At 39.8% G+C, this 22,213-nt stretch overlaps 1 protein-coding gene across 1 annotated transcript in view; it reads left to right on the plus strand.

Annotated features, from left to right (window-relative positions):
• DNAH11 (dynein axonemal heavy chain 11) overlaps positions 1 to 22,213 on the plus strand; it is a 320,226-nt gene that overhangs the window by 176,193 nt on the left and 121,820 nt on the right. Inside the window, 8 exon segments of the mRNA XM_027102655.1 lie at positions 1,804 to 1,969; positions 2,766 to 2,868; positions 4,530 to 4,769; positions 6,291 to 6,452; positions 6,723 to 6,916; positions 10,776 to 10,938; positions 11,859 to 11,982; positions 12,402 to 12,544. Coding sequence (XP_026958456.1) covers positions 1,804 to 1,969; positions 2,766 to 2,868; positions 4,530 to 4,769; positions 6,291 to 6,452; positions 6,723 to 6,916; positions 10,776 to 10,938; positions 11,859 to 11,982; positions 12,402 to 12,544 — 1,295 coding nt within the window.

The following is a 22,213-nucleotide window of genomic DNA, read 5'->3' on the forward strand; positions in this document are numbered from 1 at the left end:
AAATATGTATGATTTATCTACTTTCTCTCCAGACACTGTGTACAATACATGTTTTTCATTTGCAGACACAGAAGAAGGGATCACTTTATCGCTTGTAAATGGAAGACTAGGGCTGCAATTCAGTAGTTGAACAAAGTTCAGCTTGCTAATTCTTGGAAGGGATACAGGCATGAATAGATTTAGACATTGCCTATTAGCATGAGGAATAGAAAGAGGTAGTGTACTCTAAAGAAAGGGTTTCAGACCTTTGAGATGGGGTGGGATGCAGGCAAAAAGGGGACTTAGGATAGAAGAATCAGCTTAAGCAAAGACATGAAAGAGAGGAAATTGTGGGACATATTCAATTAATTGAATCTCTAAGTTGACTGAAGCATAGTGGTCAGGCAGAAGATAGGGCAAAGGCTGGAGTGGCGGTTGGAGTTCTATTATAGATGGAGTGACCAATTGTCTACTTTGCCAAAGGCTGGGAAGATATGGGATTTGTAGTGCTAAAACTGGGATCGTCCCAGGCAACCTGGGACGGTTGGTCACTGTGACTGTGGAGAGAGCTGAGATGCAAGTGGAAGAGAACATATTTCATATGGTAGGAAATGGTGAGCCATTGTTGGGGAGCAAGGAACTGACAAGATGCAGGCTCTGCTTTGGGAGGAGAAGTCTGTGGTGGGGAGACCAGTCCCCTTGAGCAGTATGCTGGCCAAATGAAATGGTGCCCTGGACTAGAGTTGTAGAGGGAAAGGCGAAAAGGAAGAGACATGTACAGGCTGTGGTTGGGCCAATCAGGGGCCAGGAGGGAAAGACTAAATTCAGGCTTTGCTTCTGGCTGACTGGGAGATGTTAATTCTATAAACAGGAGCACAGAAGGCTAAAAAGAAGAGATGGGTTGTGAGTGGGGAAGAGGCTTGTTAAATTGAGTTTGGGAACAGGCGTGTTTGGTGTTGGCCTAACGTCCAGGTGCCAGTGGCTAATAGGAACTGTTGTCCAGCAAGCACTTGGAAATGCAGATATGCTGCTTGGAAGAGGGGTTTGTTAATTTATTCACTGTGTATTTCTTCATTCATTCATTCATTTCTTTGTTCATTTAACAGTTACTTATTTGTTGTGGTTGTCATCACAGAGATGAGCATGATATAGTTCCTCGTCCTCACTATTTATAGTCCATTTAGAGAGTCGGCAAGTAATTAGATGCTACACCTCAGATCCACACTGTTCAAGATTTTCTACACTCATGAGTTTCTCTTAAACATACTGACACAAAGTCAGATAGGCGTGTGAAGAAATGTAATTTGATGTATATGCAGGATAACGTCTACATACAGTATCTTCTTGTACTTCTGCACCCTGTGGCCCAAGAAGAGAGGTGTGAGAGATTCTTGAGCTGTCCCTAGGGTCTATTTTGATAAAGAAAGACTGATCCACCAGGTTCTGGGTGGACCAGCAGTGGTTCGTGTTTTACAGTAGGTACAGGGAAGGAAGGTGCAAAGGTCAGCAATGGTGTGGTCTCAGATGTGATGGCCAGTGTGACATCACACTGCAGATACTGACTCTCTAGGAAAGGAGAGTCAAGGTGAGCTCGAGGAGAGTGTGACATAGAAGGTGGTGAACAGAGACATGTTTCTGGGATTAACCTGCAGAGAAATGGTACTTGAAGCCACAGAGTGGGTGAAATGGGGAGAGGATGAGGAAAAACGAGAAAAAAGGACTAAGGTTCTATTTTATATTCATATATAAATATGTTTATATTTTATTGTATATAAACAGAAGGTTGCACTTTATTTGGTGGACAGAATTATACATTGGTTTCAGGAATTCTTGAGAAACCTCTAGAGAAAAAAGCTGGTCGTAACTATGGTCCAGGAGGAAATAAAAAATTGGTTTATTTTATCGACGACATGAATATGCCTGCAGTGGACTTATATGGCACTGTTCAGCCCCACACTCTGATTCGACAGCATATTGATTACGGTCACTGGTAAGCGATTGTCTGTATTGTATTTTCTACCAAAATCTACTTATTATGACTATGGATAAACATTTAAAAATGGAATTAGCGGGGTGGGATAGGGAGGGTGGGAGGGAGACACAAGAGAAGAGGGAGGAGATATGGGGATATATGTATATGTATAGCTGATTCACTTTGCTATACAGCAGCAACTAACACACCATTGTAAAACAATTATACTCCAATAAAGATGTTTAAAAAAAAAATGGAATTACCCCAGTTTCTTCCTCTTCTGAGGAGCGTTTTCTATGATACGTTTTGGGTTTCACTTTGCATCCCCTGTTGCTCATCTTAAATGGAATAGGTTTGCTTTGAATCTTTGGAAGAAGTGGATTGAAAAGTATCTTAGAGACGTAAACGGTCTAGTTTAAGCGTTAAGCTCCTTAATGCATTAACTCACACTCAATTACTTAGGAGAAGCTTGACATTTTCTGTGGGATGTAACTATCTGGTAATATCTGGGCATTGCAGTCTGCAATCCCCCAGTCTTGCTGTGGGTGTTTCTAACCAAACTCACATGAGAATCTATAAGCAGTAATAGTACCTATTGATTCGGCTCCATATGTTGATTCTGGCATCAAAGGAGCCGTGTAGTCTTCAGTTTTCTGAGCTTTAGTTTTTATGTCTCTCAGGTAGGCTAACAAGCTCAATGTCACAGAGCGATTGTAAAGATCGAAAGAAACAATTTGTGAAGTCCTTTATGGATTGGTGGGTTTTGTTGTCATTTTGAGCTTTGGGACTTAAGGTTCTGTTTTCTGTCTTGCAGGTATGATAGACAAAAAGTGATGCTTAAAGAAATCCACAGCTGTCAGTATGTTGCCTGCATGAATCCGATGGTGGGCAGTTTCACTGTCAATCCTAGACTACAGGTAGGGTGTTGAATACTGCTCTCCTCCAAAGAGGCCCTGAATATCATACTCACACGTTGTAGATCTTGATTCTTAGTGCTTTGGGGTAAAGATTAGGATGAATGGTTCTATGGACATTTGGTGAAGCATGGAAACTTATTTTAATTAATAGACTTTTTAGGGCAGTTTCAGGTTTACAGAAAAATGAGCTGAAAGTACGGAGAGTTCCCGTATACTCACCGTGACCCATTTAAAAACACCTTGCATTAGTGTGCTGCATCTGTTACATCTGATGAGCCAATATTGATGTTATTATTAACTGAAGTCTGAAGTTTACATTAGGGTTTATTTTTTGTGTTACACATTCTGTGGGTTTTGGCAAATGTATAATTACAGGTATCTGTCATTAAAGTATCACATAGAGTAGTTTCACTGCCCTAAAAATCTCCTGTACTCCCTCCACCCGTTCAGCCCTCCCCGCCAACCCCCTCACTGCCGAATCCCTGGCAACCATTGATCCTTTTCCTGTCTCTATGGTGTTGCCTTTTCCAGAGGGTCGTATAGTTAGAATCATATAGTATGTAGCCTCTTCAGACTGGCTTCTTTCTTTCTTTCTTCTTTTTTTTAATTTAACATCTTTATTGGAGTATAATGGCTTTACAATGGTGTGTTAGTTTCTGCTGTATAACAAAGTGAATCAGCCATACGTATACATATATCCCCATATCTCTTCCCTCTTGCATCTGCCTCCAACCCTCCCTATCCCACCCCTCTAGGTGGTCACAAAGCACCGAGCTGATCTCCCTGCGCTATGTGGCTGCTTCCCACTGGCTATGTGTTTTACATCCAGTAGTGCATATACGTCAGTGCTACTCTCACTTCGTCCCAGCTTACCCTTACCCCTCCCCATGTCCTCAAGTCCATTCTCTACGCCTGTCAGACTGGCTTCTTTTACTTAGCCTAAATATGCATTTAAGGTTCCTCCATGTCTTTTCATGTCTTGATAGCTCATTTCTTTTTATCACTGAATAATACTCATTGTCTGGATGTACCATAGTTTGTTTATCCATTTACTTATTTAAGGATGCCTTGGTTGTTTCCACATTTTGGCAATTCTGAGGAAAGCTACAGTAAATATTTACGTTCAGGTTTTCTGAGTGCATGTAAGCTTTTAAATAATCATCACCACCAGCACCATACATACAACAACAGCATACAACAGTCAGTGTTGTTTACTAGTTTATGAGCGGTCACTTGAAGCTCAGCTGGGTGACTCTGCTGATCTTGGCTGGACTTGTTCACATGTTGGGGAGTTAACTGTCAGCTACTCAGGGTGGCTTTGGCTAGAATGATTGTGATTGGGACAACGTGGCTCTGTGTCATGTGTCTCTCATCCTTTGGCAGGCATGTAGAATTCATTGCAGAGGTAGAGCCTTAAGACAGCAAGTGGAAACACAAGCGTCTGACAGTGACTGGTACCCTGTTACTTCTACCTCCTTCTGTTGCCTTGAACAAGTCTTATGGGAAGTCTGAGAGAGTGGAAGGCACTACCAAGTTACATGGCAATGGGCATGGATAGAGGAAGAGTTGAAAAAATAAGGTCCCCCCCCTTTTTTTTGTAATCTACTCGTCCCATTACATTTTGTATTTTATGCAACTCTTACATTTGTTTTTCTTTTCAGAGACATTTCACAGTGTTTGCATTCAACTTTCCATCCATGGATGCACTAAACACCATCTACAGCCAAATCCTGAATTTCCATTTCCAGCAGCAAGCATTTGGTCCGTCAGTTCTCAGGAGTGGCCCCACTTTGATACAGGCAGCAATCGCATTCCATCAGACCATGACACACAACTTTTTACCCACAGCCATTAAATTCCACTACCTCTTTAATCTGAGAGACCTGTCAAACGTCTTCCAGGTACCTCAGTGGCTCTGTATTATGTGTCTTGAGTAGAACACTGATTATAGCAATATTAATGGCGTTCATTCATAGAACTTAGTCGAAAACTATGCTACGTACTTGAGCATGTATTCTTTCATTTTCCACTATAAACTTCTCTATGAAGTTAGTATGGCAGGTTTATTAGTCCCATTTTGCCAGTGAGAGTAGTGAGTCCTCTTAGGTTGCTAGAGACTTAGCAACAGAAGCTAAGGTAGAAATCTTAGTTCCCTATTTCATTTATTCCATATAAATATTTGAGTGTTTCTTTCTGTGCAAGTAAGAGGGATAATTTTTCATTTTTTAATATGTATGTGATACAGTTTTAAAACATGCAGCAAGAGAAATTATAATTTCTTAAATTCCTAGATTATTTTGGTTTGGCATTGACACTTAACTTGCTTATCTGGTAAAAGGGCAGTATGTATGTATATGATTTAGAAAGGAAGTTCCAAAGAAGGAATTCAAAACTTTAGAATTTTGAAAATATCCAACTTATGTGGCCTACTTGGTAGAGTAAAAGCAGTTGAAGAGTTATTTATGGCTCAAAGTTCTTTTGTGACAGAAGTAGTAAACTGATTGAATATGAAAACTTCATGAGACTTCTTTATATTTGGTGATTTTTGTTTCTTTATACTTTTATAGCCCTCCTTTCTAAATCACTCCACAACTGCTTCAAAACTCACACCGCATTAGGCAAAAGTTTCCGCAGAACGTGGACCATTCCTTTTCATCTCGATATTTCTAGCACCCGCCTGAAAGACTATGTTCAATAAAATGGTGTTTAAAAGCAGATTTTTGATCTTAGGAGGGAAGGGAGACCATGGGGTGAGAGGCCTGTCTTCTCACAGTTCATATCCAGTCTTTCAGCTACGCCTGATATCAACCAGTTCTTTAGCTTTGCAGCTAAGTCTCTATGACTCCCTTGGTGTTGTCCCATAAGCCCAGAGCACAGTGACTCTCTCCAGGAGGACTGGGTCTATATGGATCCAAGATATGAAGGACAGTGTTGAGGAAAGGGGGGGATAAAAATGCTTTGACTACCCATGAAGGGTGAATTCAGGCAGTGGACTTTGGGTCTCATATGTTTCATCTGTGAAATGAAAGGGTTAGATTAAATGATATCACAGGATTTTAGAGTAAAAATTATTATCATCCTGTGACTTTCATGTTTGCTGTTTGTACTCTGGTTTTGGAAACTTAATTCACTGAAGGCGGCAGGTACAAGTTCTAAAATCTGGTATTTAGTTCCTAGGCTGACTCTTGAAGTACAGTGTTAGCTGCATTCCTAAAAATGGGTATAAATGACAGTTAATTTTTTAAATGTTGCTTATCAGAGAGTACAACTACTAATATGTATCTACTACTCTTTATAATACTTCTTGTAACTCAGTGTATTGCTAAATTCAGTTCACAGTTAAAGAAAACGTTAAAAGGAAATATTATCATGGAATGCCACCACCTTCTGAAGTTTTAATATTTATCACTCTTGCCTTGTAGGGGATTTTATTTGCTTCTCCTGAGTGTTTAAAGGGTCCAAATGATTTAATATGCCTGTGGCTTCATGAATCTTCTCGTGTTTATGGAGACAAACTGATAGACACAAAGGATCGTAATTTGTTTCATAAAAACATGCTGGAAACTGCTAGTAAATATTTTGAAGTAAGTAAATGAATGCCAGAGGTCACTGTTTGCTCTGGCACAAATTGGCATTGGGGCAGAAATGGGATAAGGATGTGAATGAATTGTGCGTACGCTTACCTGGCTGAAACAGCTGTGACCCCAGGGTGCAGTTGGCCTGTACTGGGGAGCAGCATACCCACCTACTCATGGTTTGATTTGCAAGCTTTTCCCTGCATAGGCCACTCTGCCTCCAGATGAATCATTTCTGGAGACTGACACGACCGTGTCTTTCTCTTCTTCCTCCTGCAGGGTGTAGACAGCTCCGTGCTGCTTCAACAGCCCCTCATCTACTGCCATTTTGCTAATGGCAGCAAAGACCCGTGTTACCTGCCGATGAGAGACTGGGAGGTGCTGAGGACATTTCTGACCGAAGCCTTAGATAACTACAACGAAATCAATGCCGCCATGCACCTTGTTTTATTTGAAGACGCCATGCAACATGTGTGAGTTGACTGGCTGTGATGCTTTTCCACAAAGTAAAAATGGCTGGGTGTCCACAATTGTTGTTGTTGTTCAGTGTGGTCTGTTGAGTACTTGGAACTATCAGTTCTTACTTCTTGTTTGCCATACAGTATAAAACTAAGTGTCTCCACGAAACTTAAATAATGTTAAAAACCAATGTTACCTCAAAAAAAAAAAGAAAAAAAGAAAACTTGATTGACAACACAAGAAGAAAAAACAAAGGTAAGCCACAACCCTCTTAAATGACATAAATATGTCACATCCCAGTAAATGCAGCCACTTACCATGTCATAAGCCAGAGGCAACTTGTAGAAGACCTCAAGAATGTACATATGTAGGAAGGAAATTGACTTTTACACTAAAGAAAAGTAATTGATAATCTGAGTTAGATGAGAAAATTATCTTCTGCAAAAAGTCATTCAAATCTTCTTAGTTTATATAACTATTACTGTATGGGCCTGATTCAGAGAAGGTCACTAAGAGCTTTTATTGCTTACCTTCAGCAAATACAAGAATATCAAACGTAATTCTTTGTATAATAGTAGATGAGTTTTATATAAATGAATAAATAAATAATAATAGGTTTAGGTGTCATGGATCCTTTAAAAAATATTAAGTGTCTCTATAAATTATGTCACAATCTTAATAAGGTCTTACAAGGTACACTACTTTTTGAAGTGCTATCAGAGCCATAATTTCATTTTCTTTTACTGTACCTCTGTTAGGTAAGAATATTAAGAAAGAGGAAGGTAAGTGACTTGTTCAAAGTCTTAAAGTTCGTAAGTGGCAGAGGCAGGATGGACTCAAACTGATTTTCTTTGGTTAAGAATGTTGATTGAGTGCCTACTTAGTGCTAAAGAGGAACATTGCCAGCCTATTCAGTACTTATGTGCATATTAGAAAAAAAGAGGGAGGGCCATGTTTTCTGGGTAGAAAATTAGAAAAAGGCCCCTCTCCTGGTGTAGAGCATGGCTGACAAGGCTCTTACCTCCTAGCCTGGGCATCCTGTGCAGTGCACAGATTATGCGACTGTCTGTGGCACCCCTGCTGTCAGACATTGCCTGAGGTACTGGGGAGACAGCAGCAAAGACAGTCTAGTTCTTTCTCTAATCGAGCTTATGTTTTAGTGATGCGATGCATTTATAAGGATATGAACAAATAAGCAAGTGAGAAAAATGGCAGAAAGTGGTATGTCCTGCTGAGGAATAAAATTGATTGACTCTGAGAAATAAACATGTGGATTCCCAAAGAGGGACTGGCTATCTATGTGAGGAGGTGACATTTAAGGTGAGATCAAAATGATACGCAGGAGCTAGGCATGGAAAGATCTGGAGGAAGGACATTCTAGGTATGGGCAGATGTCATGTGGCCTCAAGACTGAACGTTCAAAAGCAGAAAGAGGGTCATTGTGGCAGCATCCTGGCGAAGTGGGGAGAGCAGTATATGACAAGATGGGGAGGTGGGCACAGGCCTCACGTGTACAGTGTGTTTCCTTTTAACCAGAGGAGGCGGGGTTTATTTCATTCTAACTGCAGTGAGAAGCTTTGGGTAAGATTTTAGCACGGGAATGACAGGATTTGTTGAAGAGTCTAAACAGCTTGCCGTTGCTGCTGCCATGTGGGAAGTCGATTGCATCTTTCCTTCCAATCCTGTTCTCCTAGTCACCATTATTTCTCAGTGGCTGTCCTGGTCTCCTAGAGCTGCTCTAACAAAACACTACAAACTGAGCAGTTTAGAAAGACAGATATTTTTTGTCTCAACAGTTCTGGAGGCAAGAAGTCTGAAGGGCTGGAAGGGCTGTGCTCCTTCTGAAGGTGCTGGGGAGGATCTGTTCTAGAATTCTTTCCTTGCTTCTGGTAGTTCCTTGGCTTGTGACAGCCTGACTCCAATCTTCACGTGGCAGTTTCCCTTTGTGTGTGTTTGTATCCAAATTTCTCCTTTTTATAAGGACACCAGTCGTACTGGATAAGGTGCTCACCCTACTCCCCTATGACCTCATCCTAACTAGTTTCTTCTTCAATCACCCTATTTCCAAATAAGCTTATATCCTTAGATACTGGAGGTTAGGACTTCAATATATGAGTCTGGGGGGAAGCCATTCAGTGAACAACACTGGCTTTTCAAACAAGTGATATTTGGGCAAAGATTAAAATAATGAAATAAATCAAGAAAGAAGGAAGTATGTGAGGAAGGCGACTCAAACAGACCCAAAAAACGTGGAGAATTCAATTTTCAGAAGAAAATTTGAGCAGATTAAATGTTGAGCCCAAGTGCCTAAGAAAAACTTGGGAGGTCTCCCCATCATCAGTTATTATAAGCATGTGAGGTGTTGATTGTTTTATCGATCCCTTTGCAGTTGCAATCCTCTGATTACGCAGACAGGAAGCTTCAGTTAGAATCTCTGACCGTGGTGATAAGTGGGTTATTAGTAATACTGTTGCTGGTTGGGTTAGTATACAGTGACCGTCTGTCGTGGCTCGGGTGGAGGAGATGTCCCATTGGCGCTGAAGAGTCTTCCCCTCTAATCCTTCAACACAGAGTTCTCGGTGACCTAAAGGGAAAGCCATTACTTTGATCAGGGATTATGAGCTAGAAGCTGATTTACTCAGTGTCAGAGATGATTTCAGAGAGTGTCCTCCTAGAATGTTGTAGAAAGGGACTTTTGCCACTGAGAGACTCTGGTGAGGTGCAGACCTCAAAGCACACATTAAAATGAAATGACAACCCTGCTTTGTAACTTGGGGTGTCACTCGTGTTAGAGTAACCTCAGAGCTTTCCCAAGGTGGTCTTGTTGTGTGGTCCCGTCAAATAAAATGTAATGCGATGGCTGAGCTTGGAAAAATAACCTGTCTTTTCAGCTATTGAAGGCTTTCAGGAAATGCTCACATGTGTTGGTCCTTGTATAAGTGACCCCAACTTCATTTTTTCAAAAAGCACTCTTTAAAAAAAAAAAAAAATCTATGTGGAGCATTCAGGCCTTGAAGTTTAAATTCATTCAGGAAAGCAGCTGAGAGCAAATACAACAGTGCGTTTTTTTTCTTTTTTGTTTGTTTTTTTTTTTTTTTCTGCATTTGGGTTTCAATACGCTTATATTTTGTTTTGTTATTTTTCTTAATATTTATGACATAATTATGGCAAATTTCTTCAACCAAACGCATATTTTGATCATGTTAAAGCCAACTTATTCCTAACTGTAAGATATAGCAATAGTATCAAAAGTTTAAGCATTGAGAATCTCTTCAGTAATACAGAACAAGGGATTAGTTGACCTCGCCGGAAATGTAACTCTGGGATTCTAACAGTTTCAGTAAATGTTTTAGACAGCTCGAGGCACAGGGAAAGCTTTAGTGCAAAGGACGTTAAGAATCATACAAAAAGGCAGGTGTTTAAAATGCATGAAGCAAGTCACACGTGAGGTGTGTGTCGGTTTGAACAAATCCATTCTTTCCACAGTAATTCTACAGCAAAGGTTTCTGGCCCAAAAATATCCCCCCTTTGATGTCCTTGTACGTGGATGCTGATGTGAGGTTAGGCTCTTTCTTGCTTATCAGGAAAATGTGACTCTTTGATGAAAGGCCACGTCTTCATTTTCTGTCCTTTTCTGGTGGAGAGTAATACAGCAGTGAGAGTCCAGATGTCATTAACCAGGATGGTTTGTTAGGCAAGCGATGCGGGGGCAGACTCGGGCGGCATCTTTGTTTAATGGGAAAACAGAGGAACAGGGACGGAAAGTCTGACATGAAAATCGGAATTTAGTATCTAAATATGTGAAAAACGAAACAGACATGGCCCCGGGGCTTGTTGGATATCATCTGCAGGGGGTGTGCTTCCTCTCCCCAGGTGTCGCATCAGCCGGATCCTGCGGGCTCCTCGGGGTTACGCGCTCTTGATTGGAGTGGGGGGCAGTGGCAAGCAGAGCCTGTCCCGCCTGGCGGCCCACGTTTGCAGCCTCGAGGTCTTCCAGATCACTCTGACCGAAGGCTTTGGAATCCAAGAACTTCGGGTAAGTACAGTGATGGGCATCCCTGCGCCCCTTCTGCCCCAGGATATAAGTGCTCCCGTCATCCATGGAGAGGGGGGAGAGCTCTTTAGAGGATTTAGTTGGCGGTTTCTCCTTCATGGTCAGATTAGTAATAGCAAATTGCTACCAACATTTATAGGTATAAAGCCTATAAGCCTGTAGAACTGGCTCAGAAAATATTTTATTAAATACTTGCTTACACAAACATGTCTTTTCTTTTGCATTGACCATACTTGATAATCAGCAGTATTCATAGCCCCATACGGTGGAGTGAGGGGAAAAAGGATACTTTCCTTTTTACTTTTTTTACAAGCGCGAAGAGATTTCTTCCACTTTGAAGCAGATTATGAAAATAAAATATGATGGGAACACAGTCAAGAAGCTCTGACGTGTTTTTAAAATTTTGCTTTTGAGTTACAACAGTACTTACGAAATAGTACTTAGAGTTTGTGGCAAGTGCTATTTTAAAGCAAAAAAAACCAAACCACGTGCTTTCAATATTACTAAATAAAACTAACTACATAAGACACCAGCCAATGAAGTAGACAGCTGTTGAAATGAGACAAAAACTTCTTTTAACTGCGTTGCTTGACAGTGGCGTTACTGCATTCACTTTTACTGGAAGAGAAGGGAGTTGTTTCTCAGGAGCCTATTTGCGTCTTGGGCTCCATTAGGCCACAAACATGATACTCATCATTATATGCCAGAAATGGAGGTGACGTCATGCTGTTTGCCCCCGTAAGAAGATGGTCACTGTGAGGAAAGAATATGTAAACGGGGGAAAGGACAGCACACAGCCCTCCCATTGCAGCGCCTCAGTTCTCCCTAGCCCTCGCACACACACTCCCCACGTCACACCAGCATTTTAATACAGCGTGAATAATGGCCTCCTTTCCTTACAGGTAGATCTTGCCAATTTGTACGTCAGAACCGGAGCCAAGAACATGCCCACTGCGTTCCTGCTGACAGATGCACAGGTTCTAGATGAGAGCTTTCTCGTGCTGATTAATGACTTGCTGGCATCAGGTGATTAAATCAACACATTTCATGAAAGATCTTCCCCAAAGACAAATGATCTGTAGTTTCAGTGAACTTTAAATAGAGATAATTTGTCTTTGAGGTGTTTGCTGGGGCATTCTTTGAGGAGAAACCTATAAACCTAACTAATTTGAAGTATATTCTTTCTCAGTCTGCTTGCGGATGTGAGATGCCTTGGAGAGGCCTTCAGTGAAGTAAATGTTATTCCTACATGGGCGAGTTTAGTGGGTGGATTCGTCATAGCTTGTCCTCAGTGTGTTGTGTGTCTTGTAAATGCAAAAAGAAAAATTGCGTTTCTGTTTCAAACTCTTTAAAGGTGAACTTTGTATTATAAAGCATTTCAAGTCATGTATAAAATTTAAATTGTGGCAGTCTTTTAATAATTCTACTCATTCCTTTGGGGGCAGGGGAAATCCCTGATCTGTTCAGTGATGAAGATGTAGACAAGATAATTTCTGGAATTCGTAGTGAAGTTCATGGTCTGGGCATGGTGGACTCCAGAGAAAATTGTTGGAAGTTCTTTTTGGCCCGGGTGCGACTACAGTTGAAAGTAAGAAACATTTGCTTTATTTGCATTTAGTTAAACATGCTGTTAGAACTCTGCTATGGTTCTGTTTCGCAATTCATATGAGAAGTTTGAATTCCACTCATTCATTTTGTAAGGACATCCAGTCATTCATTTTGAAAGGACATTTGCATTTTTCCATGAGTGCCTGGAGGGCACCTTCTTCAAGTTTCCTGTGATGCTGGGCTCCTACAAAGCATTGCTCTGAGCAGATTGCACTCCTCGAGTGAACTGAACATGGTCTCTGTCCTTGAGGAACTTACACTATTACAGGAGACAAGAGACACCACAAATAATGGTAGTATGGGACCAGTGTGAATGGTGCTATGTGATTCCAGAGGCATACAGCATCCTTCCTAATGGCACTAGACCCTCCTGGAGGAAGTGATGTGCTGTGTGTCAAGTGTGGCTTAGAATTCATGGGGAAGCGATGGGGTGGGGAAGAACTTTCAGGGAGAGGAAATAGCATTTATATAAGAGTAAAGGTGGAATGCACGGTGCATATTTGGAGAAACCCCAGATAGCTCTAAATGACTGGGATGGAAAATTCCTGTAGGAAGAACCAGGTGGATCAGGCTGGGAAAGTAAATGGCATGAAGCAAGGGTTTTGTAAATCATTAAGGGAGCAGAGGAAGAGTTTGCGTTAAGGAAGTGACTCTTATGTTAGTACTTCAGGGCAAATAATTATGGCCTATCACTCAGATGATCTGAGGCTCAACCCAGGGTTCCTCCACAGAAACTACTCCATGCTTTAGTGTAGCATATAGGAATATAACATAACCAAATAAGAGCAGCAAGAAGGATGAAGTATTAGAACAAGAAGCCCCTCCACACTCATGGCAGAAAGCCAATTGAAAATGCTAATATGGAAAATTGAGACTTCCTAGTATAGTAATGCTTAGTAACCTAGAAAAGTTACTACTTTGCTACTCCTTCTAGTATTCCACACCTGTCAAGTTAGGAACAGAGGACTTCCCTGGTGACACAGTGGTTAAGAATCCTCCTGCCAATGCAGGGGACACGGGTTCGAGCCCTGGTCCAGGAAGATCCCACATGCCACAGAGCAGCTAAGCCCGTGTGCCACAACTACAGAGCCTGCGCTCTAGAGCCTGAGCACCACAACTACTGAGCCCCTGTGCCGCAACTACTGAAGCCCGTGTAGGGCCCGCGTGCCGCAGTTACTGAGCCCACGTGCTGCATTTGCTGAAGCCTGCGCGCCTAGAGCCCATGCTCCACAACAAGAGAAGCCACTGCAATGAGAAGCCCGCACACCACAAAGAAGAGCAGCCCCTGCTCGCCACAACTAGAGAAAGCCTGCACGCAGCAATGAAGACGCAATGCAGCCAAAAATAAATGAATAAATAAAGTTAGGAATGGACTTTGCGGCTCCTGTAAAGCCTGGAGTACGCAGGAAGGGATGGGAAGTGGCAGTAGCTGTGAATATACCTCTGTGAGGAGGTTAAGGAATAGAGTAACTATGATTCTTCTCCACCCTCCTGTTTCAAATTCCACATTGGTCTTATTGAGCAATTCTGGGCTGAGGTTAGAAATCAGAATTCAAGTTTCAGTTTCTGCCCATCAAAATTGTGACTAAGCATCTGTTGGCCAGGTTGTAACAAGGCTGGGGATTTCTCCCTGTTCCACTGCGATATACTTGGATCAGATTTTCTTTGTGAAATGGGAAAATAAGTACAATAATAGAATTTGAGACAGTAATGTAATAAATCAGCAGCAGTCCAAGTCTGTTGTTCAGAGCAGCAGAATCAGCGTCACCTAGGAACTTTTCAAAAATGCAAATTCTCCAGCCCCATCCCAGAACTCTTAAATTAGAAACTCCGGGTGGGACCCAGAAATCTGTTTTAACAAACCCTCCAGGTGATTCTGAAGCATGCTGCAATTTGACAACCACTGTTACAAATAATGCTAGCATGAGCGTCCTTTACATGCCTCTTGTACACAGCTTTGCTTGCTCTTGTAGGATAAATTCTTAACACGGGAATTGCTAAATTCAATAGTTACAGCTTGTAGCAGTTTTAAATGGTGCCTGCAATTTCTCTGATGCTCTTCTGACTCACAGGTGGGATTCAGCTCCCCTCTCCTTGGATCTGGGTGGGCTTATGACTGCTTCAGCTAATAGAGTAGGGTATAGTTCAGCAGAAGTGATGCTGAGTAACCTCCGAGGCTGAATCATAAAGGACCCAGCTTTCCATTGAATTGTACATGGCTTTTTGTTTATGAGTTCTGTGCATGTTAAGCGATTAGGCTTATATATATGTGTTGGATATTTTTCCTGTTCTATCATTTATCTTTTAAATGTATATATGGTACATGTCTGTTAATTTGTTTATAACTCTGGAAAAATTTTTAAGTTTTTATCCTAGATTAATCAGTGTTTGCCTTTATGGATTTGGGGTTTCTAACATGTTTAGGAAAGTGTTTTTCTCTCCAAGATTTAAAAACTCTTCACTAGAAGCAAGTGGAACTCATTTGGGCTACAAATGAAGAGAATGTCCAAGACCAGTTCCTGAAAGCCTCCCTCCCATGTCAGAGTCCAGACTAGCTCAGTAATCCCCTTACAAACCCATGCTTTTCCGTCTTTCTCTCCCGCCAGTGAGCACCCTGCTGCTTCCTGCCTCATGATCACATGATGAGTGCAGTAGGGTCTATATTCCCGGTAGGAAGAAAGAGTGGGGAAGGAGACTTGGGGCTCTCTGAATCAGGAATCCAAAGCTCGCCCCAAATCCCTAAGCTGATGTCTTACTGATCACAGGTGTGTCCCTTGTCACCTCCACCTACCAGGGAGTATGGGGAAGTGAATATTTGATCTTGTCACAAAGGCTTTATGAGTAAAATTGGAAATAGGTTTAGAATAGAAGCAGTGTCAGCCATTCCAGGGCCTGCATGCTTTCATGCTTTATGTTTAAAACTATGCTACATCTGGAATATATTTATTATTGTTTATGACAAAGAGTGAGCCGAGAGGTTTCAGGTTACTTTTTTTTTTCCCCCCAAAAGATGTGTTTTTATCTCATCTTATCTCATCACCATGTATTTCTTCCTTACTAATTTAAAGGACCATCTTTATTATACGCCAGATAGCCATGTTAACTGGGTCTATTTCCACGTCCTCTATTCTGTTTTGTTGTTACTCCTACTGATTCCAGCTCTGTACTATGTAAGGTATGAAAACTTTATTATACTTTTTCGTATCTAGTATTTCGTTGCCCTTATCTAGTTTTTCTTTGTTGCTTTTACATGTTTTTAATGTCTGGATAAACAGCAGAATCATTTTGTCAGATTCTAAACACATTTCATTTAAATTTTGGTTGAAATCCTACTGAAACCTTTTTTTTAAATTAGGGAGAATTGAATCTTCATGATAAAAGGTCATATTGCTTTTGTAGAAGAACTATTTCCTTCATAAAATTTTCTACTGGTATATTGTTTCTGTATAGGAGAGCTGTTGATTTTTAGTTTTGTAACCAGCTACCTTACTGCCTCATCAATCATTTTCTATTAGTTGGTTGATATATAGCCTGCAGATAATGATATTTTGTCTTTCCTAATATTCTGTTTATCCGTCCTCCTTCCTCACTGCATTGGCAAATCTACAAAAGAAGGTGTTTCTCATGTTTCACTATTACATTATATGTTGGCTTTTGACTCAGGATGTGTATTGTCAAGGAAATATCTACCTATTGGATTTCTTTGCAGCCTCTTGAGATAATTACATGGTTGTTCTTTTTGAACTTAGTAATATTCATATAGTACAGAAGTTTTGCATTTTCATATTGTTAAATCCATCAGGCCTTTCTTCTATGCATTTCCTGTGATTCTATGCTTTGGCAGGCCTTACCGAAACCGAGATCAGTTTTATATTTACCTCTGTTGTTGTCTGAGCATTTTCATAGGCATATTTTTTCGTATGCACCTTGGTACAAGCTAGAATTTATTTTGGAGTTAGGTATGGATAATTTTTCCCTATTGTCACTAATTGATTAGTGATTACTAATTGAATAATTTATCTCTTCCCTACTAAAATGAGTAGGAAGGTTTTTGTTTGTTTTTTGTTTGTTAAATGCTGAGGAGGAATAAGATCTCTCCCTCAAATACTTCTCATCCTTCTTGGCCTTCACTTAGTTTGCTGCATCATGAGAAAGATCAGTGGTCAGCACCTTACCCTGAGGGAGAAATGATGCAGTAAAGAAACGGGTCTCCTTTTAGCAAGAAAATGGCAGCTTCTTTCCCTTCATCTGTGTGTATTACCTGCAAATCCTCAGAATTTTTTCTAAGGAATAATGGATTTCTCTGTTAGTTTCATATATTGTGATATTCACCAGCATGTGCTAAAGACTCAGAATTTCTGATGAGCTAGCTGATGCTTCCTTTGCATATGTTCCTAGCTGGGCAACACGGGAAGCTTAATGTGTTACAAGAGTTGGCGAGCACACCTGGCAGGTCAAGCTAAATGATGTGTAGTTACCACCCCATTACCCATGCTCACCACCCAAACTCAGTTCCTATTTGGAACGCAGGGGTAGTGAGAACCTGTTGGCAGCTGAAGTAAACCGGTGAGTCAGTGCCAAGTGCCTCCTCTCCTTCACATCTGTGTATGTGTGCATCCTTTCCTGCATAATTCTTATTTACCCTTAGAGTATAGTGCTCTCATCTTCTCTCCTAATAACTTCAGTTAACCTGAAAACTCTTCTTTCTTGCCTTCCTTCCTGGCTACGTGATGCCGTAAGGAAAAGAACCCTTAGTGTATGTAGCAGCCCCTGATTCTTTCCCAAGAATTTAGTTATCTGTGTGTTTGGTTATCTAACTGTCTGTCTATCTATTGGTGGGGGTATGTGTGTGTAGTTTTTATTTTCTTCATATGGTTCTGTATTTTTAAATTATATATATTATGTATTATATACATACATAAGTATATGTTATATATATGTATATATAGAGAGAGAGGAGATTCATTTTTGATAACATAAGATATATATGTTCATTTTAGAGAACTTAAAAATACAGAACCATACGAAGAAAATAAAAACTATGCTCAGTTATATTGCCTAGAGATAACAACTGGAAACATACTGGTATATTTTCTTCCAGTTTTCTATGTGTATAGACACACATACAAAGTACATACTCAGAACTATGTTTTTTTTCCACATCTCTCACTATTTTCTTTACCTCCCTCTTTGCCTTTTTGATCCGAAGTCTCCCACAGGAAAAAAAAAATCAAATGATTCTAAGAATTTGGTGTATGGAGTGAACTATTTAACTCAAACATGCTTTATTTTAAATAAGTGTAGGAAACCTTTATCCATTTTTACCCTTTGCCAACTTTCCTATTGGTTTGTTAGACTTTTTATTGATTTATAGGAGCTCTTTATATAGCTGAATAATAGCCATATGTCCATAATGTCCTTGTCTGTTTTAGTGTTGCCAGTTCTTTTCAAAGTTCACCATAATTCTGCTAATTTTGTTTACAATGACTTCTGTTTTACATTTATATATTAAATAAGTCTGATTTTTTTTCTTCATGGATTTTGTGTGTTAAGGCTTTTTAGGAAGCATTTTCATACTCTGTGGTTATGAAAGTATTATCCTGAATTTTCTTTAAATTAATTTATAGTATCTTTAATGTTTAGCCCTGGATTGCCTTGTGCAGTATAAGGTGGCTTTTCTCCCCCAAATTGTCCCAACACCTCTTATCATAGAATCTTTCCTTATACTACCAATTTGAAATGCTACCTATATCATATGTTAAATGCCTAAAAATGGGGTTTGCCAGCACCGATGGCGCTTGTTCTCCCAACTGCACATGTATCGAGTTATCACGTTGTGTCAGCAAAAATGCAACCACGCTGCTAGCAGAGCAGCACAGATCATAACGCAGAAGCCTTGCATAACATGGTTCACATATGGACCCACTTAATAGATATTCAGACATCCGATTTTCTGTTTTAGAAAAAGAAAAACACTATTATATGAGGTTATGGGGCTGCAGACTGGCCTGGAAGGTAATGTGTGGGCAGCGCCAGCCCTGGAGACGAGCAGGGCAACTATGACAAGGGATTCTTCTCCTCATATATACAGGATTAATATATAGGAAGGGAAATATAGTGGGGAATATAATTCCTACTATTTTTACTCCTCAAGAATGCATTTGCTCTTTGCTGTCTATTGGGCTTCCACATGCAATTTCTTTATGAATTTGCATTAAAAAAAAAAAAGAACTAAAACTCCCCAATGAAAAAAATTTTTAACTCTTGTAAAAATCTGTACTGAAGAATATACACACATGAAAGGCTGTGGGAATGATTTCATTGTGTTTTACCTAGAAAGAAAATAAATGTAAATATGCATAGAATGTGTGTATGGTGAAAATTGTTGAATCTCATAAAAATAATTGAAGTTAAAAGGTTATTAGGTGAGGGGATGATACAGGAAAATACATAAAGTTAATAAGGTGATGGTAAAACAATCAAACCGAGGAATTGTTTCTAGGCTAAACCTCCATTCCCGGGAGGATTCTCTCAGTAAGATTCAGATCTTATCAATCTTGAAAAATACTGACACTTTTGAGGATAAATGCAAACACAAGTTATGGATAGAAGCTTCTGAAGTGAACGTGTGGGAAGATTCCCTCTGAGAATAAACTATATCAGCTGGAAAAAAATACACTGATAATAGCAATTCAAATTTCCATTACAAGAGGAAATGGACTGAGGCCTGTTAGTGATTAATGTGTACTTACATGGGATTAATGTGTACTTACATAAATTAATGTGTACTTACATGGGATCTTATCTAAAAGAAATTGAAATGTACTCCGAAGCACAATGAAAAGAGGGTCATTGCAAAGGAGTCTTAACACCTGTGTAGAGGGAAAAAAAAAGGGAATAGAAAATGCTGTGGTATGGATTCCAAAAGCAAGTTCCTGACATCCAAATATTAGAGCTGTAGAAAATATATAGATGGCGATTCCAGGGTTTGCTTTTTACTTGTGAGAATTTGCTTTTAGAAGAGAGCACAGCTGTCTAAGGCATTTTTAACTTTATTTTCTTAGCCGACTTTTCTTTCCAATCCACTGCTGGAAACTAACTTAAGCCCATTTGGTCATTTGCAATTGTCAGGAACTATTTGGGGGTATATTTCAGGGACCTTCAATACTTGGAGGTAGATGACGCCTGTTCGGGGGATGGGGAATGTTCTCCCCAAATCTTCCAATTTAAGATGTGCTTCAAAGAAAGAAGTCTCAGACTGAACTCTGGTACACATAGAGTTTATGTGTAGCACATAACTTAAAACAAGTCTTGAAGTCTTAAAATTTGCTCTGTAAACTTGTTGGAATCCCAACTCTGTCCATTTAGGAACCTGACTAGCCCTAATTGGAAAGTTCCTTTGAGGCAGATATAGAAATATTTTCATGGTAGGATTAAGCTGATCTTCTCATTGGGATCACATAAAAGTACAGAAACTTTCCATAAGCTGTTTACCACAGGACACAGGACCGGTCAAAATCCAAAGTCTAGAGAGTCACGGGGATTACTCGGCTACTTTGAGATATAGCTTTTCCTGTTTTGTTCATAGAACAGTAGAGGTGCAAGTACAGATATTTCTATTTTTCTAAGATATCTTGAACACTACTCATTTCATCATTGAACAATCATATCCAGGATTCATGATGCTAAGTAACCAGCCATTTATGTTGATGAGAGAAGTTAGCTAAGAGCTCAGATAGCCGACTTTGCAATGCAGGCTTCCATTAGAATGTGTGAAATACTGGTTAAGCATCCGGAGCCCATGTGTCTCTCTTGGTTATATAATGATAATAACCAGATAATGGCCCCTAAGTTGTAAACTAAGATGAGTATTCACATGCATATTGTAGTAGACTGAAGTATTTCAAAGGTATATTTTACGGGACCAGCTGGCTTCATTGGTGACTTCTACCAAATATTTCAAGAAGAATTAACACCGATCCTTTTCAGTCTCTTCCAAAAAAATAGAAGAAGTAGGAACACTCATTTTACAAGGCCAGCATGAACCTGATACCATAGTCAAATAAGGACACCACAAAACAAGAAAATTACAGGGCAATATCCTTGATACATAGATGCAAAAATCCTCAACAGAATGTTAGCAAGCTGAATTCAACAGTACATTCAGAGTATATCATACACCATGATCAAGTGGTATTTATTCCAGAGATGCAGTATGGTTCATCATCCACAAGTCACTCATTATGATACGCCACATTAACAACATGAAGGATAAACATGATATGATCATCTCAGTAGATGTAGGAAAAGCATTTGACAAAATACACATCCATTTATGACAGATACTCTCAACAAAGTGGATATAGAGGTCACATACCTGAAATAATAAAGGCCATATATGATAAGCCCACAGCTAACGTTATACTCAATGGCAAAAAGCTGAAAGCTATTCCTCTAAGATCAGGAACAAGATAAGGATGCACACTCTCACCACTCCAATGCAACATAATACTAGAAGTCCCAGCCAGAACAATTAGTCAACAAAAAGGTAAATATATGGGGTGATGGATGTGTTCATTGACTCAGTGGGGGGAAATCCTTTCACAGTGTCTATGTTTATAAAATCATCATATTGTACACGTTAAATGTCTTACAATTTTAATGATGCTGAAAAAGTAAATTATAGATAGCATCACACCCTTTTTTCTAATCACTTATTTGTCTTTCTTATAAATTCTTTGCTATGTTAATCTCTCATGAAATTAGGGAAATGCAGCAGGAAAATTATAGGATGATTTCCTCCCACACACACACAGTAGTGTTCCTTGAGGCAACGACTTGAGTTTACTCCAGGTTGTCTAAAAAGTTGTGGAGACTATTTTTAAAAAGAGCAGAACAGCCAACGCTTTCAAGATATTAGCATAGGCTCTCAGAATACTACCCAGGAAGCTGGATGGAGAGAATTTCTGTGCTAGATTTCTAGCAAAGCTAGAAATTGGGGCAGTCATTGCACTCCTCAAGGCTAGTGTGCTACTGCCCTTTCCCTTCATAAGAAGTACTGATGAACAAGCATACTTCTCTAATTTAGTTCCCAGGGTCTAATTTATCTGATAGAACTGAGGTTATTAATGATTATCTAACTTATTTAAAATTCTCTAAATTTTCTACTTCACTCTGTATGTAATAGAGACTTAGATTCTATGAGTATTTCACCAAATGCAAAAGCGTTAAAAGTGTAAATATTTCGTTTAGGTATTCCCATAGAAATTTTAAGACTATTAGGTTATAGCTGTGGGTGTCAGAATCACGTGGAAGGCTTGTTGCAAACACAGACATTGCCAAGCCCCATCCAGAGTTTCTGATTCCCCAGGTCTGGAGTAGGTCCAAGAATTTGCATTTCTAACCAGCTCCTAAAAACCCTTTGAGAACCACTCTTCTCCTGCCATCTGCCCTCTGCCCTCCACATGAAATTTAGATGGCATTGTGAGGATCCTTATAACATAGAAAAAAAAAATGTATTCAACTGTAAAATTGTAGAAAAGGAAAATAATTCTTTAAATCAGTGTTCTATATTATCTTTCAATAAATAATCAAGGCATATCATTAAATTAACTTAAAGTATTTTTTTCCTGAGGCTCACCACACATGG

Source organism: Aethalodelphis obliquidens, unplaced genomic scaffold, assembly GCF_003676395.1.
Source record: "Aethalodelphis obliquidens isolate GAN/ISIS:26980383/991018 unplaced genomic scaffold, ASM367639v1 scaffold5, whole genome shotgun sequence".
In the NCBI taxonomy this organism is placed as follows: domain Eukaryota; kingdom Metazoa; phylum Chordata; class Mammalia; order Artiodactyla; family Delphinidae; genus Aethalodelphis; species Aethalodelphis obliquidens.